Source organism: Mytilus edulis, chromosome 9 (genome assembly GCF_963676685.1).
Source record: "Mytilus edulis chromosome 9, xbMytEdul2.2, whole genome shotgun sequence".
NCBI lineage: Eukaryota > Metazoa > Mollusca > Bivalvia > Mytilida > Mytilidae > Mytilus > Mytilus edulis.
In genome coordinates, this window is record NC_092352.1 from 82,578,215 (window position 1) to 82,591,836 (window position 13,622).

At 31.6% G+C, this 13,622-nt stretch overlaps 1 protein-coding gene across 1 annotated transcript in view; it reads right to left on the bottom strand.

Annotated features, from left to right (window-relative positions):
• The window catches only part of LOC139489187 (low-density lipoprotein receptor-related protein 2-like), a 50,177-nt gene extending 38,570 nt beyond the window's left edge, over positions 1-11,607 (bottom strand). The window contains exons 1-7 of the mRNA XM_071275370.1: positions 11,549-11,607; positions 9,503-9,631; positions 8,700-8,825; positions 7,908-8,033; positions 7,116-7,241; positions 1,861-1,989; positions 1,062-1,184 (exon numbers count right to left, since the gene is read on the bottom strand). Coding sequence (XP_071131471.1) covers positions 1,062-1,184; positions 1,861-1,989; positions 7,116-7,241; positions 7,908-8,033; positions 8,700-8,825; positions 9,503-9,631; positions 11,549-11,606 — 817 coding nt within the window. The 5' untranslated portion in view covers position 11,607. The remainder of the gene's footprint in view (positions 1-1,061; positions 1,185-1,860; positions 1,990-7,115; positions 7,242-7,907; positions 8,034-8,699; positions 8,826-9,502; positions 9,632-11,548) is intronic.
• Positions 11,608-13,622: the final 2,015 nt, after the last annotated feature.

A 13,622-nucleotide genomic window follows, 5' to 3' on the forward strand; every position in this document is an offset into this window, starting at 1 on the left:
CATAAAATCATAGCATTTACAAGTTAAATTATTTGTTTTATGACCCATGGGGTGGGCAATTTTCTATGTTTCTTGCCCCTGGGGCCTCAAATTTCCTAAATAATTCTGCTGTTTCTAGCAATTTGGAATATTTAGTACAGATTCAGGATAGAACACACTATTGTAAGTTTTCTTGAGATATTTTTGTTTTACTAGCTTGTATTTATTATGCCGTGGTGACAAAAAAGCAGATTTAGGTGTTGCGGCTTACTTTTGGGTTATCGAAAGGACACAAATACCCCATAAATAATATTCAGGAAGGATCTATGAGTTTCAATGACTGCGAAGAGTAAATATAAGCACTTCTTAACAATTTAACTTACAAATATGCAAATATTATGATTTAATTTTGTATCCAGGACTTTAAGTAAACTATGCATACTGTAAACTGTGAATTTATGCTGAGTCATTATATTTAAGGCCCAGGATTCTATCAATCTTCATTAAATATTTATAAAACTTCTTATTTGAGTTAATTTCTTTAAAATCTGTGAAATAAAACAAATTTGGTTAAATTCTGAATGTTCCCTTTTTTCACCCTATATAGGTTGCATTTCTGTAAATATTGACAATGCAATTTCTCATAGGAACTCCTTTTACGGCTAAAACTGTACCACTTTTACTATGAAGTTTTGAAAAAAATCTTATCCTAGAATTGAAAGTTCATATGCACCACAATTTTTTTCAAAGGTCAAAATATAGGGCTGTGCGGCATATTTTCAACGTTTATATGCCCTGAACTTCTCAGAGTTTAAACTTACACTAATTTTCTTAACTACCCCTACCTCGAATGAAAGGTTACCACAGATTTCAATGTAAACAATATGCACGTGTTTATTTACTGGTAACATTCCCAAGTTCAGTCTATGCGATATGGAACACAGAGAGCATAACTGGGAACCAGTATGTAAACAAAATGAATTTTCTATGAATATTCAATTACTCCCCCAAAGAGGCGTGTTTTGAGAAACAGCTGTATTTACAAAGTGCAACCTATATGACCTTTTCATATATGTATATACCTTTGCACAATTCTTCATCGTCAGATCCATCATTGCAAGTGTTATATTGATCACATAAATCCCGTTTAGAAATACACTGTATATTATCTCTGCATTTAACTGTGTGATCTGGACACGAATAGTCTGCAATTTAAAAAAAAATCATACATAGATAAAATCAATGAAAACAGGTTTAGTTTGTGAAGTGATTTGAAGCATTACTATTTCGTGAGAAAATCTATCATTTGATATCTTAATTGTTAACAAAATAGTTCTTATGTTGCCCTTGTCTATAGGAAATTAACAATTGTAAATGCTTATTTGAAAATTAAATTCATTTGTTATATCAATTGCACTTAAAAAATAATACAGCTAGTAAAACCCCCACTTGTATGACAAAAATCGAAAAAATCAAAAACAGACATTATGTGACAATAATGGGGATCCTGCAGCAAAACACACATTTTTGTATTATGATAAAAAAAACTCCATTCGTTCCTGATATATCACTATATCTGGATCTAAACATATGTATTGTGAGTATTATAAAAGTATATTGTTCATATTGTTATCTCAATCCTTGAAGTTATTTTATCACAAAGAGTTAAATTTGTACAGATTTCGATGTTGATATTTGGTATTGTTGGATTGATACATTGATATGAATTCCGATTATTAATCATGTTGATTATAATTGAGTAGGTTCATTAAAGGAATGAATTGGCTCAATGTGAATCACAGTTGTTTAATTTTTTTTTTTTTTTTTTTTTTTGGTGTTTGTAAAATACATTACACTCTGTAATTCCATTGCATTTCTTACCATTGCAGACGTCTGGTGTTTCATCGGATCCATCATTACAATTTGTTTTACCATTACATAAACCTTTCATTATATCTATGCACTGAAGACCATCCTGACATTTTGTTCTGTATTTGCCACAGTCGAAATCTTAATAAAAATAAGATATTTAAATTGAGAATGGAAATGGAGAATGTGCCAAAGAGACAACAACCCAACCATAGAGCAGACAACAGCAGAAGGTCACCAACAGGTCTTCAATACAACGAGAAATTCTCGCATCCGGGGTCGTCCTTCAGCTGGTCCCTAAACAAATATATACTGGTTCAGTGATAATAAACACCATACTAAACTCCAAATTGTACACAAGAAACTAAAAGATAAAATGATACAAGACTAACAATGGCCAAAGGCTCCTGACTTGGGACAGGCGCAAAAATGCGGCGGGGTTAAACATGTTTGTGAGATCGCATCCATCCCCCTATACCTCTAGCCAATGCAGAAAAGTAAACGCATAACAATACGCAAATCAAAATTCAGTTCAAAAGAAGTCCGAGTCTAATGTCAGAAGATGTAACCAAAGAAAATAAACAAAATGACAATAATGCATAAATAACATCAGACTACTAGCAGTTAACTGACATGCCAGCTCCGGACCTCAATTAAACTGATTGAAAAATTATGTCTTCATCATATGAATATCAGGTACAATCCTCCCCGTGAGGGGTTTAGTATCATACCATCATAACATATATGAGAAGAACATAACCCGTGTCATGCCAACAACTAATTTATTAAGAATAAATGTGTTTAGTTCCGATTCAAAGACCCTATAAGTGAATCAATATTAACGCCAAAATATGCAATTTTTAATGACCTGACAACAGTATCGTAACTATATCCCTTCTTAATAAGTCTATTTAAAGGTTTTGTTAGCTTCTGAGGTGAATACTGACATTTTTGTGCTTTATAAAGAATATTTCCATAAAAAATTGGATGTGAAATACCTGAACGTATAAGAAGTCTGCATGTTGAGCTATATTTACATGTACGAATGATGTCCTTATACCGATGATAAAATTTAGTAAATGTTTTGACTAGTTTGTGATATCGAAAACCCTGGAGTAATAATTTTTCAGTAATACATAATTTTCTCTCGTTAAAATCTAAAACATTGTTACATACACGAGCGAATCGTACAAGTTGAGATATATAAACTCCGTAAGATGGTGACAAACAACGTCACCATCTAAAAATTGATAATTAACGATGGGAAATGAGAAATCATCTCTTTTATCATAATTTTTAATATTAAGCTTTCCGTTAATGATATATATATATATATCAAGATCGAGGAAAGGGCAGTGGTCATTGTTAGTATTAGCTTTATTCAAAGTAAGTTCAACAGGATAAATTTCTTTAGTATACATACTGAAGTCGTCATTATTGAGAGCTAAAATATCATCAAAATATCTAAAAGTATTATTAAATTTGTGTATCTGATGTTGTTTCGATGGGTCTTTGCTGATTTTTGTCATAAATTGTAACTCATTGCAATACAAAAACAGGTTCGCAACAAGTGGTGCACAGTTTGTCCCCATTGGACTTCCGTATACCTGACGATATACGGATTCTCCAAAGCGAACAAAGATATTATCAAGTAAAAATTCAAGAGCAGATACATGTATAGTATCAAAGCATGTCCAATTGACATAGTTTTTTTGTTTATTGCTACTAAAAAATGACCTAAAAGAGTTTGAACATATATATTCACATTCTGACTTTTTAAATGCCCATTTAATTAGTTGTGTGATTTTTTTCTTAATGAGAATGTGAGGCAATGTGGTATATAGGGTAGAAAAATCAAAACTTTGAACAGATTCAAAATCACCAATGGAGGCATGCAATTTATCAAGTACTTCCAACGAGATTTTGACACTCCAAAAGTAATTAATTCCACTATTTTCGAAGGCTTTATTTGAACAATTTATTATCAGGTTTTTGATTGTACCAAGTGTACTGGTAAGAAGAATAGATACTTTAGTAGTGGAACAATGGCTTGATGACGAAATAAATCTATATTTGTAAGGTGTTTTGTGAAGTTTCGGAAGCCAATACATAGTTGGGACTTTCATTGTTTTTGGTTCTGCTTGTAAAGCGGTAGCTAAAAGTTTATGTTTGTTACAGATGTCGTTTTCTGAAAATGGAGTCAGTTGGAATGTTGGTGAATTGGTGATTTCTTTTTGTAGAACCTCAATGTAAAATTTACGTCAAACAATAATAATATTATTAGCAGCTTTATCGGCCGGGACAAAAACAAATTCCTTGGCTAGTTCTTTTAGTCTATGTTTGATACGAGAAATAGGTTTATTGTGGTTATTTTTAAGAGTAAAATGTTCTTTAAAATGTTGAATACGTATATCAACAATATTTATAATTACTGAATTAAAAAAAGAGTCCAAAGATTTTTTCAAGTTTTATCCATTACAAACAATAACTACGGAGTGAGTCGTGGATGATATCACCACACTCATTCCAATTAATAGTTGAAAGGGGGACGATATTTAGGTCCTTTACTGAGGAATGATTTCAACTCTCGGTCTTGAACGATGTTAAGGTCTCTTGTTATAACATGGGAAATGGGTCCATAAATGTATTTTGAATTACTGCAATTACATGAAGTAGGTGTATTTCCACTGATATTAACATCTTTACACAATTGGCTATAATTAAACACAAATTTCCTGGTAGATTTCTTGTAAATATAACAAATAAGAGGGAGCTCAGTATTATCAAAATAGCTCAATTTTGTAATTGATTTAACCCCTTACATTGCAGTTTTGCAAAAGGAAATCACCAATTCACCACATTTCAACTGAAGCAAATGACATACATGTATGTAACAAACATTAACTTTTATCTCCCTCTTTACAAGCCAAACCAAGTACAATGAAAGTTTTAACGACGTACTGGCTGCACAAAACACCTTACAAATATACATTTATTTCGTCTTCAAGCCATTGTTTCACTACTAAACTGTCTATTATATTTACTAGTGCACTTGGTGCAATCAAACACCTGGTAATAATTTGTTCAAATAAAGCCTTAATTTGAAAATAGTGGAATTAATAACTTTCAGATTATCACAAGGTCGTTAGAAGTACTTGATGAATTACATGCTTATATTGGTGATTTAAAATGTGTCCACAGTTTTGATTTTTCTACCCTATTTACAACTTTGCCTCATTATCTTATTAAGAAAAATTCATACACCTTAAAAAAAAAACTCAAAATGCGAATAAAAATGTTCAAACTCTTTTAGGTCATGGTTTAGTAATAACAAACGAAACCAACTATGTTAATTGGGCCTGCTCTGATACGATAACTGCTTTGAATTTCTACAAGATAACATTTGTGTTCGCTATGGAGATGCCGTATATCGTCAAGGTATCAGAATTCCGATGGGGAACTGTGTACCACTTATTGCGTACCTGTTTCTGTATTGTTATGAGTTACAATTTATGACAAAATTCATGAAAGACCTATCGAAACAACATCGAATACATAAATTTAATAACACTTTCAGATATTTGGATGACATATTGTATCTCAATAATGATGACGTCAGTAAGTACACTTAAGTGATTTATCATGCTGAACTGAATTTTAACAAAGCTAATACTAAAAATAAACACTACCCTTTCCTGAATCTTGACATCTATATCTCAAACGTGAAACTTAATTCTAAAAGGAGAAGGTATGATAAGGGGCGTTTTTGGCCCCTTCTCCAAAGAAGCCTTAATTCGTACCATTGCTAGCCTTAGTATACAAACTTAGACAAAAAATGATTTTTTTATGCTCCGGTAAAAAGAAGGATGCTTAGCAACCGTTTTCATTATATAATAGAATAAGCAGATATGAATTACTGTATCTGTACAAATAACCATATTTCCAGATAAGATGGTTGGTTTGAGAATAACTTGAAGTTACAAATGAATAGTCACTTCAATTTGAGTTTAAAAGATGCTTAGCAACAACTTAACAACAGTAATATTCCCAAGTAACGGTTAATTAAAGGTGATTTTTGTCTTTTTAAGTATGCATCTAGCATTGTTTGTGTTCATATAATGGTGTTACATTATAATACAATGTGTGAGTAATCCTTATCTTTTTTTACTAGGTTTATATTGAGCCTAGCAACACAAATGTTGCTTAGCAACAGCATAAAATATTAAATTAAATTTTCTATTGGTAATCATTCATTTCTAGATAGTGACGTACCCTTATTCCTATGATGATATCTTATGGTGTTAAGATATCTGAACTTGTTCGATTCGCTCGTGTATGTAAAACGTAATTAATTTTAACAAAAGAAATTTCTGTTTTACAGTTAAATTTCCAACAGGATTTTCAATATCACAAACTAGTCAAAACATATAGTAAATTTTGTTATCGGTATGAGGACACCATTCGTTAATATAAATCAACGTGCTGACATCTTATACCGTTTTATCACATCAAATCATGTATGGTAATATTCCGTACAAACATGTTGGAATTCACCTCAAAAGCTAACCAAACCTTTAAAAAGACTTATCCAGAAGGAAAATACTTACGCTACTGCTGTCAAGTCATTGTAGATGGTATATTTTGGTATAAATACTGATTCACTCATAGGGTCTTTGCATCGAAAATAAAGACATTTCCAGTTGTTAGTATGATACGGGTTATGTTTTCTCGTATATTTTATGATGGTATGATATTAAACCCGTACTGGGAGTTTATGTTTATGTTTTATAGTTTAAAGTGAGTCCATTTTCATTGGAACTATTCTTGTGTAGGGGCCAGCTGAAGCCCGCCATACATAGCGTGATTTTCTCGCTGTGTTGAAGACCCATTGGTGGCCTTCAGCTGATGTTTTTTGGTCATTTTAAAAGCAATGGACTCTTAATTTAGTTTTTTTTAGTTCCTTTATTTATATACTACCAATTCATACCACTGGTGTTTTTTTTTAAACTTGTAATTTTAAAAGAGTAACAAACATCCTAAGTAATCTTTGTTGTTTCTTACAAAATCAGTAAAGGTGTCTATCGTACTGATTATTTCCAAAAAAAAATCAATGATAGGTCATCATGGTCTTTTTAACATGGCTTGATTTTTAAAGATCCTACACGTTATGCAAAACAAATTAATAGTGACAGAGTGAATAACATGAGATTGTGTTTGCCAACGAATTAGTGTTATGTAAGATGAATAGCTGATTTCTTTCAACTTACCTTTACACATCTGTACGGCTTCGTCTGAACCGTCAGAACAATCCTTCTTTCCATTGCAAATGGCGATCTCCCTGACACACTGTAGACCATCACTGCACTTGGAAAAGTAGTCACTACAGGAATGAGCTGTAAAGTATAATTCAAATTGTAGATCGTCCTCATTATTCAAATATTATAAAATATCTAACGTGTTAACTCCGTCATGGCATGTTGATGTCAGAGGGGACTTTCTCATTGTACCATTTCTACAGATCTCACTCTTTGCGACAAAACAAATTCAAAGTGACGGATTGTATTTTATAAGATCGAGTTTGCTAACGAATTAAATAATTATGAAATTGAAGCGAAATAAACTACAGGGATAAACATTTTTATGAGTAAAACAACTGACATTGTAATGGCAAAAAGGTGGAAAAAAAGAAAAGACAAACTAAAAAAAACACAAAATAAAAACTAAATAGTACTAGGCAAAACGAACAAAACTATCAACAAGGAAATATCTCAAAAGTACAACCCCAGTCATAAGTCTTATTAGGTAAGTCACATTTAATGAAAATAATTACGGGATGGTGGTAACGAAAAAATACCCGTTGTTATCTGTCGTTATTTATAAAACAGATATTCCATACCTATCAGCCAACTCATGATGGCTATCGTCAAATTTGCAAACGGATTTACGTTTTAATGTTATGGAAGATGAATATAAAACAGAAGATGTGGTACAAAAACTTCAAGAGACACATAAAATAACAACCTCAACAAATTTACAATCGTTGATTTCTTTCAATTTACCTTTACACATCTGTACGTCTTCGTCTGAACCGTCAGAACAATCCTTCTTTCCATTGCAAATGGCGATCTCCCTGACACACTGTAGACCATCACTGCACTTGGAAAAGTAGTCACTACAGGAATGAGCTGTAAAGTATAATTCAAATTGTAGATCGTCCTCATTATTCAAATATTATAAAATATCTAACGTGTTAACTCCGTCATGGCATGTTGATGTCAGAGGGGACTTTCTCATTGTACCATTTCTACAGATCTCACTCTTTGCGACAAAACAAATTCAAAGTGACGGATTGTATTTTATAAGATCGAGTTTGCTAACGAATTAAATAATTATGAAATTGAAGCGAAATAAACTACAGGGATAAACATTTTTATGAGTAAAACAACTGACATTGTAATGGCAAAAAGGTGGAAAAAAAGAAAAGACAAACTAAAAAAAACACAAAATAAAAACTAAATAGTACTAGGCAAAACGAACAAAACTATCAACAAGGAAATATCTCAAAAGTACAACCCCAGTCATAAGTCTTATTAGGTAAGTCACATTTAATGAAAATAATTACGGGATGGTGGTAACGAAAAAATACCCGTTGTTATCTGTCGTTATTTATAAAACAGATATTCCATACCTATCAGCCAACTCATGATGGCTATCGTCAAATTTGCAAACGGATTTACGTTTTAATGTTATGGAAGATGAATATAAAACAGAAGATGTGGTACAAAAACTTCAAGAGACACATAAAATAACAACCTCAACAAATTTACAATCGTTGATTTCTTTCAATTTACCTTTACACATCTGTACGTCTTCGTCTGAACCGTCAGAACAATCCTTCTTTCCATTGCAAATGGCGATCTCCCTGACACACTGTAGACCATCACTGCACTTGGAAAAGTAGTCACTACAGGAATGAGCTGTAAAGTATAATTCAAATTGTAGATCGTCCTCATTATTCAAATATTATAAAATGTCTAACGTGTTAATTCCATCATGGAAATTTGATGTCAGAAGTGAGTTATTTTCCATCTGACTTTCTCATTGTAGCATTTCTACAGATTCTACTCTTTGCGACAAAACAAATTTAAAGTGACGGAGGGAATTTTATAAGATTGAGTTTGCCAACGAATTAAATTATGAAACTGAAGCTAAATCAACTAAAGGGATAAACATGTTTACGAGTAAAACAAATGACATTGCAATGGCAAAAAGTCGAAAAAAAAAAGAAAAGGCAAACTAAAAAAAAACACACAAAATAAAAACTTAATAATACTAAGCAAAACGAACAAAACTATCAACAAGGGAATATCTCAAAAGTATAACCCCAGTCATAAGTCGTATTAGGTAAGTCACATTTCATGAAAATAATTACTGGATTGTGGTAACGAAAAAATACCCGTAGTTATCTGTCGTCGTTTATAAAACAGATATTTCATACCTATGAACCAACTCGTGATGGCTATCGTAAAATTTGCAAAACGAAATACGCTTTAATGTTATGAATATAAAAAAGAAGATATAGTACAAAAACTACAAGAGACACATAAAATAACAACTTCAACAAATTTGCAATAGTTGATTTCTTTCAACTTACCTTTACACATCTCTTCTTCTTCGTCTGAACCATCTGAACAATCCGTAACCTCTTTATCGCATAAGGCGCTTTTGTGGACACACTGTAGACCATCACCGCACTTGATATGTCCGATTTCACAGGAATGAGCTACAACGAATAATTTAAATTGTATATTATCTGCAATTTTCCAAATATTATAAGAAATTAAGGTTTTAACTCTGTCAAGAAAGATCGATTTCAGAGAGTTAATTTTCATTCTGACTTTCTAGTTGTACCATTCCAGATTATAGTAAATCCAGAATAGCACTTCGAATGAATTCAATTGATAAAGCATTATTTTCTTTTTACACTATGATACACTGGTTTGGTTTGGTTCTCTAAATTTCACATCAGGATTTTTAAGAAATATAATAATCTGTAGTTTTAAAAATAAATCCTTCTTTTTGTAATTTCATTATTATGTAAAAGTGTTGACAAAAGCACATTTGTTTATTTGGGTGTAAACGCGTTGACCAAGCACATGAAAACATTCCACAAGTATGCTTTTTACCACTGACTGTCAAACATTCGAAAAGCGCCTGCAGTATATACGATATTTTGTTTAAGTCTTGATTTATAAAAAAAAGGTACAAACGAAGAAGATATTAAACCAGAATTCCAAGAAGTAAGTAAAAATGATTTCTTCAAAACTCTTCGGAATCCATTAAAAATTCGTTGACCGGATTGCAAGATTTTTTTCACAAAATATGACAAAAGAGAAGCTTAAAATACCGAAGGCAAATTCGAACTCGTAAGAAAAATGATAACGTCATGGCAAAGGACCAAAAGACACACAACAATATATGCAAAACACAACATAGTAAAGTTAAGACTGAGCAACACAAATCCCAACAAAAATCATAATAGAAAGGAGATTTTCTTCTTCTGGTGAAACTGCAATCCCGTATTCCTTACCTTGAACGAGAAAGACCGGCATAAGGTTATAGATTAAATAAGCAGCCCGACGGGTGACACATGGGGTACAGGATCACATTATCCATACTAATTACTTAGAAACATCTTGATTTAGATGGGAAGTTTTGAGGTTTCTATGCTGTGGATTGTGTACTTTTTCTCTGTCGTTTGTTGATTTTTTTGTCATGACGTCGTCAGGGTGTTTTTGATTAGCCCCTGTGAATAGTTTGTCCTTTTAAAATATATTCCAATAATAATACCAATCATTTCAGAGAGAATACACACGACCGTCATAACAATTAACATAACTCAAGAAGTCGATACTAGTTCATGTGTTATAAATAGATATAGGAAGATGTGGTATGAGTACCAATGAGACAACACTCCACCAAAATAACAATTTATAAAAGTAAACCATTTTATGTCAAGGTACGGCCTTCAACACGGAACCTTGGTTCACACGTAACAACAAGCTATAAAGGGCCAAATTACTAGTGTGAAACCATTCAAACGAGAAAACCAATGGTCTAATCTATATAAAAAGACGAGAAACACGTATAAACTACATAAACAAACGACAACTACCGTACATCAGAGTCATGACTTAGGACAGATGGAAACATTTGCAGCGGGATTAAACGTTTTAATGGTAACAAACCTTCTCCCTTTTTCTTAAACAATAGTATAACATCACAACATAGAAAAAAAGTTTATGGCATATCTTATACTAAATCGTTTGCTTTGTGTGTGTCGATAACTACAAGTAATATCATGCTGCATGTAAAAATATATAACAGAGTCAATTTGAAATTCACAAATGATCCAAAAAAAAAATCATTTTTATAGTTCTGAAGTGAACGACAGCTCATGCGTTATACGAAAATTATGGTTTCTTTACACTAAATCGTTGGTTACGTGCAGATTGATTATTTAGGTTGAGAGTACATGCATTAATCATAAATAAGTATTGGCTCTGAAATAGCTTTCAGTAACTGAAAGTACTATCATGCTGCATATTAAAACAAAAGAGTCGAAAGTTTAAAATTCACAAATTGTGAAAAAGAAGTCATTGGTATAGTTCTGAAGTGCCTTTATACAAGTATACTTTACCTTTGATCATGGTTATAGCAGTTATAAACAACAGCACAAAGAAATGAAGATTTCCCATTGCCCTGTGAAATATAAGTTTAACTATGTTATAACAGAAACTACATAAGCTGACCATGCTAAGCTAGAATATTGTTTGCACTTATATCAATTTTCTTTTAGGTCTTTGTCAACAATTCTATTAGTTAATTTTACTGATTTTACGTAAGACGAAAGCGACATAACACAAATGAAAAGAACGAAACCAACTGAAGTTAAAAGAATTCTATTGAAATCAGAATTGAATACAAAAGTTATTCAGCAACCGTGAAACTTTATTAATCGGTTGATAACTTTGATTTTCACAGTTTTTTTTTAAAAACTTACACTTTTTTTTAAATTTAACTTCGAGATCAGAAATCTCAATAATTGATTGCTGTTTGTTTAACGTCCGGTATAATTGTATCATAAATTCTCAAAATTATCTGATTTACAAACATAAAAAATATATACTTACATGTAGATATATAAAAGACAGGAGCTTACATTCGAAAATCAAATAGTCAAGTAAATCATAATGTGAAATGAAGAAGAATTTAAAAGTTTACAAGTAATTATGATATTTCAAAAACTGCCCATTATCTTAAATGAACATACTTATCTCTTTATAAATAATTTACCATCATTAAATCATAATTTGCCTTGTGTATGGAATAAAATTTAATGCTACCAGTAACCTGCTACAAAAATTATCTATGTATTTTAACAAAATGTTATGTGAATCACTGCATAGGTTCCAAAATTAAGCATTTAGATATTTTCGACAAATTACTGCACACTTTACACTTACTTGTCAGAAGGATTTTTTTTAGAACTGATGTCCTTGTAAAAAGTTCAATGAAAGTGAGAATAGTTCACAATTTTACATTAAATATCTGACATTTCAAATACTGTTATCTTACAGAAGTTTAAAAGGCTAACTACACGTGTTCCTTTTATAAGCCAATTATCTACATTAAATTATTGTTCACCTTTCTACACGACAGGAATGTATTATTAATGAACGTTTCCAGTGCCCATTGTCCATATGGCAATTATTCTGAAAATTCATTTTATTCAAAAATAAATGGCGGCCAATTAAACAAATGTTATACTTGTATAAGAAAAAACTTTGATATTTTTGTTAAAGCATGTAAACTATGTTACTTTGTGTGCACCTGTTGAATGTGTTTATAACTTTTACAATGGTTTTCTATACGGTAAATTTAATGTCAAAAGACCAATCAAAATAAATCTTAAGATTTCATTGATATTTTATGTATCCTCACAATACAAGTTTAAAAACAAGTAAACTAACAGATGTAGAAAACAACTTCGAAAAAAATTTGACTTCGCCAGTGTGTAATTACTTGATCTTATTAATATGCTGTTTTTGAATCAGCATAACGTAGCTTCTACAATTTAAGAAAGACAGTTTCACCATTTACCGAATATGTTGTTGTCCCAAACTAAAGAACAAATGGAAAAAGTTGATATTGCTTTGTTTCATAAAAAAGAATTGCCGACGTTGATACAAGAATCTTGTCTAAGAAAGGGATAAACCTTACTTTGTAAAAGATCACTCTGATTAAAAAAAAAATCTCTGAAACTGACATTATCAAAATTCTTGATTCCAAGATTTACAACATATTTGTTACGCTTGGAGGACGTGTTTTTTAACAGAATGTCGGTATTTCAATAGGAACTAATTGTGCTCATCTTGCCGACTTGTTTCTTTATTATTAAGAAGATGACTTCATGCAAGAACTTCTTTGGAAGAAAGATAAGAAGTTAGCAACAGGAGCAATATCCTTTAACTTTACTCTCCGCTATAAAGTTGATGTTCTTTCACTAAATAATTCACAATTTAGTGACTATGTTGAATGCATCTATCCCATCGAACTGGATATGAAAGAAACAACAGATACAGTTTAGTAAGCCTTATATCTTGACTTACATCTAGAAATTGACAATGATGGTTGGTTGAAGACAAAACTTTACGACAAAAATAATAAGTTCAGGTTCCCAATTATGAACCACTCTAATTTTAAGTAGCACC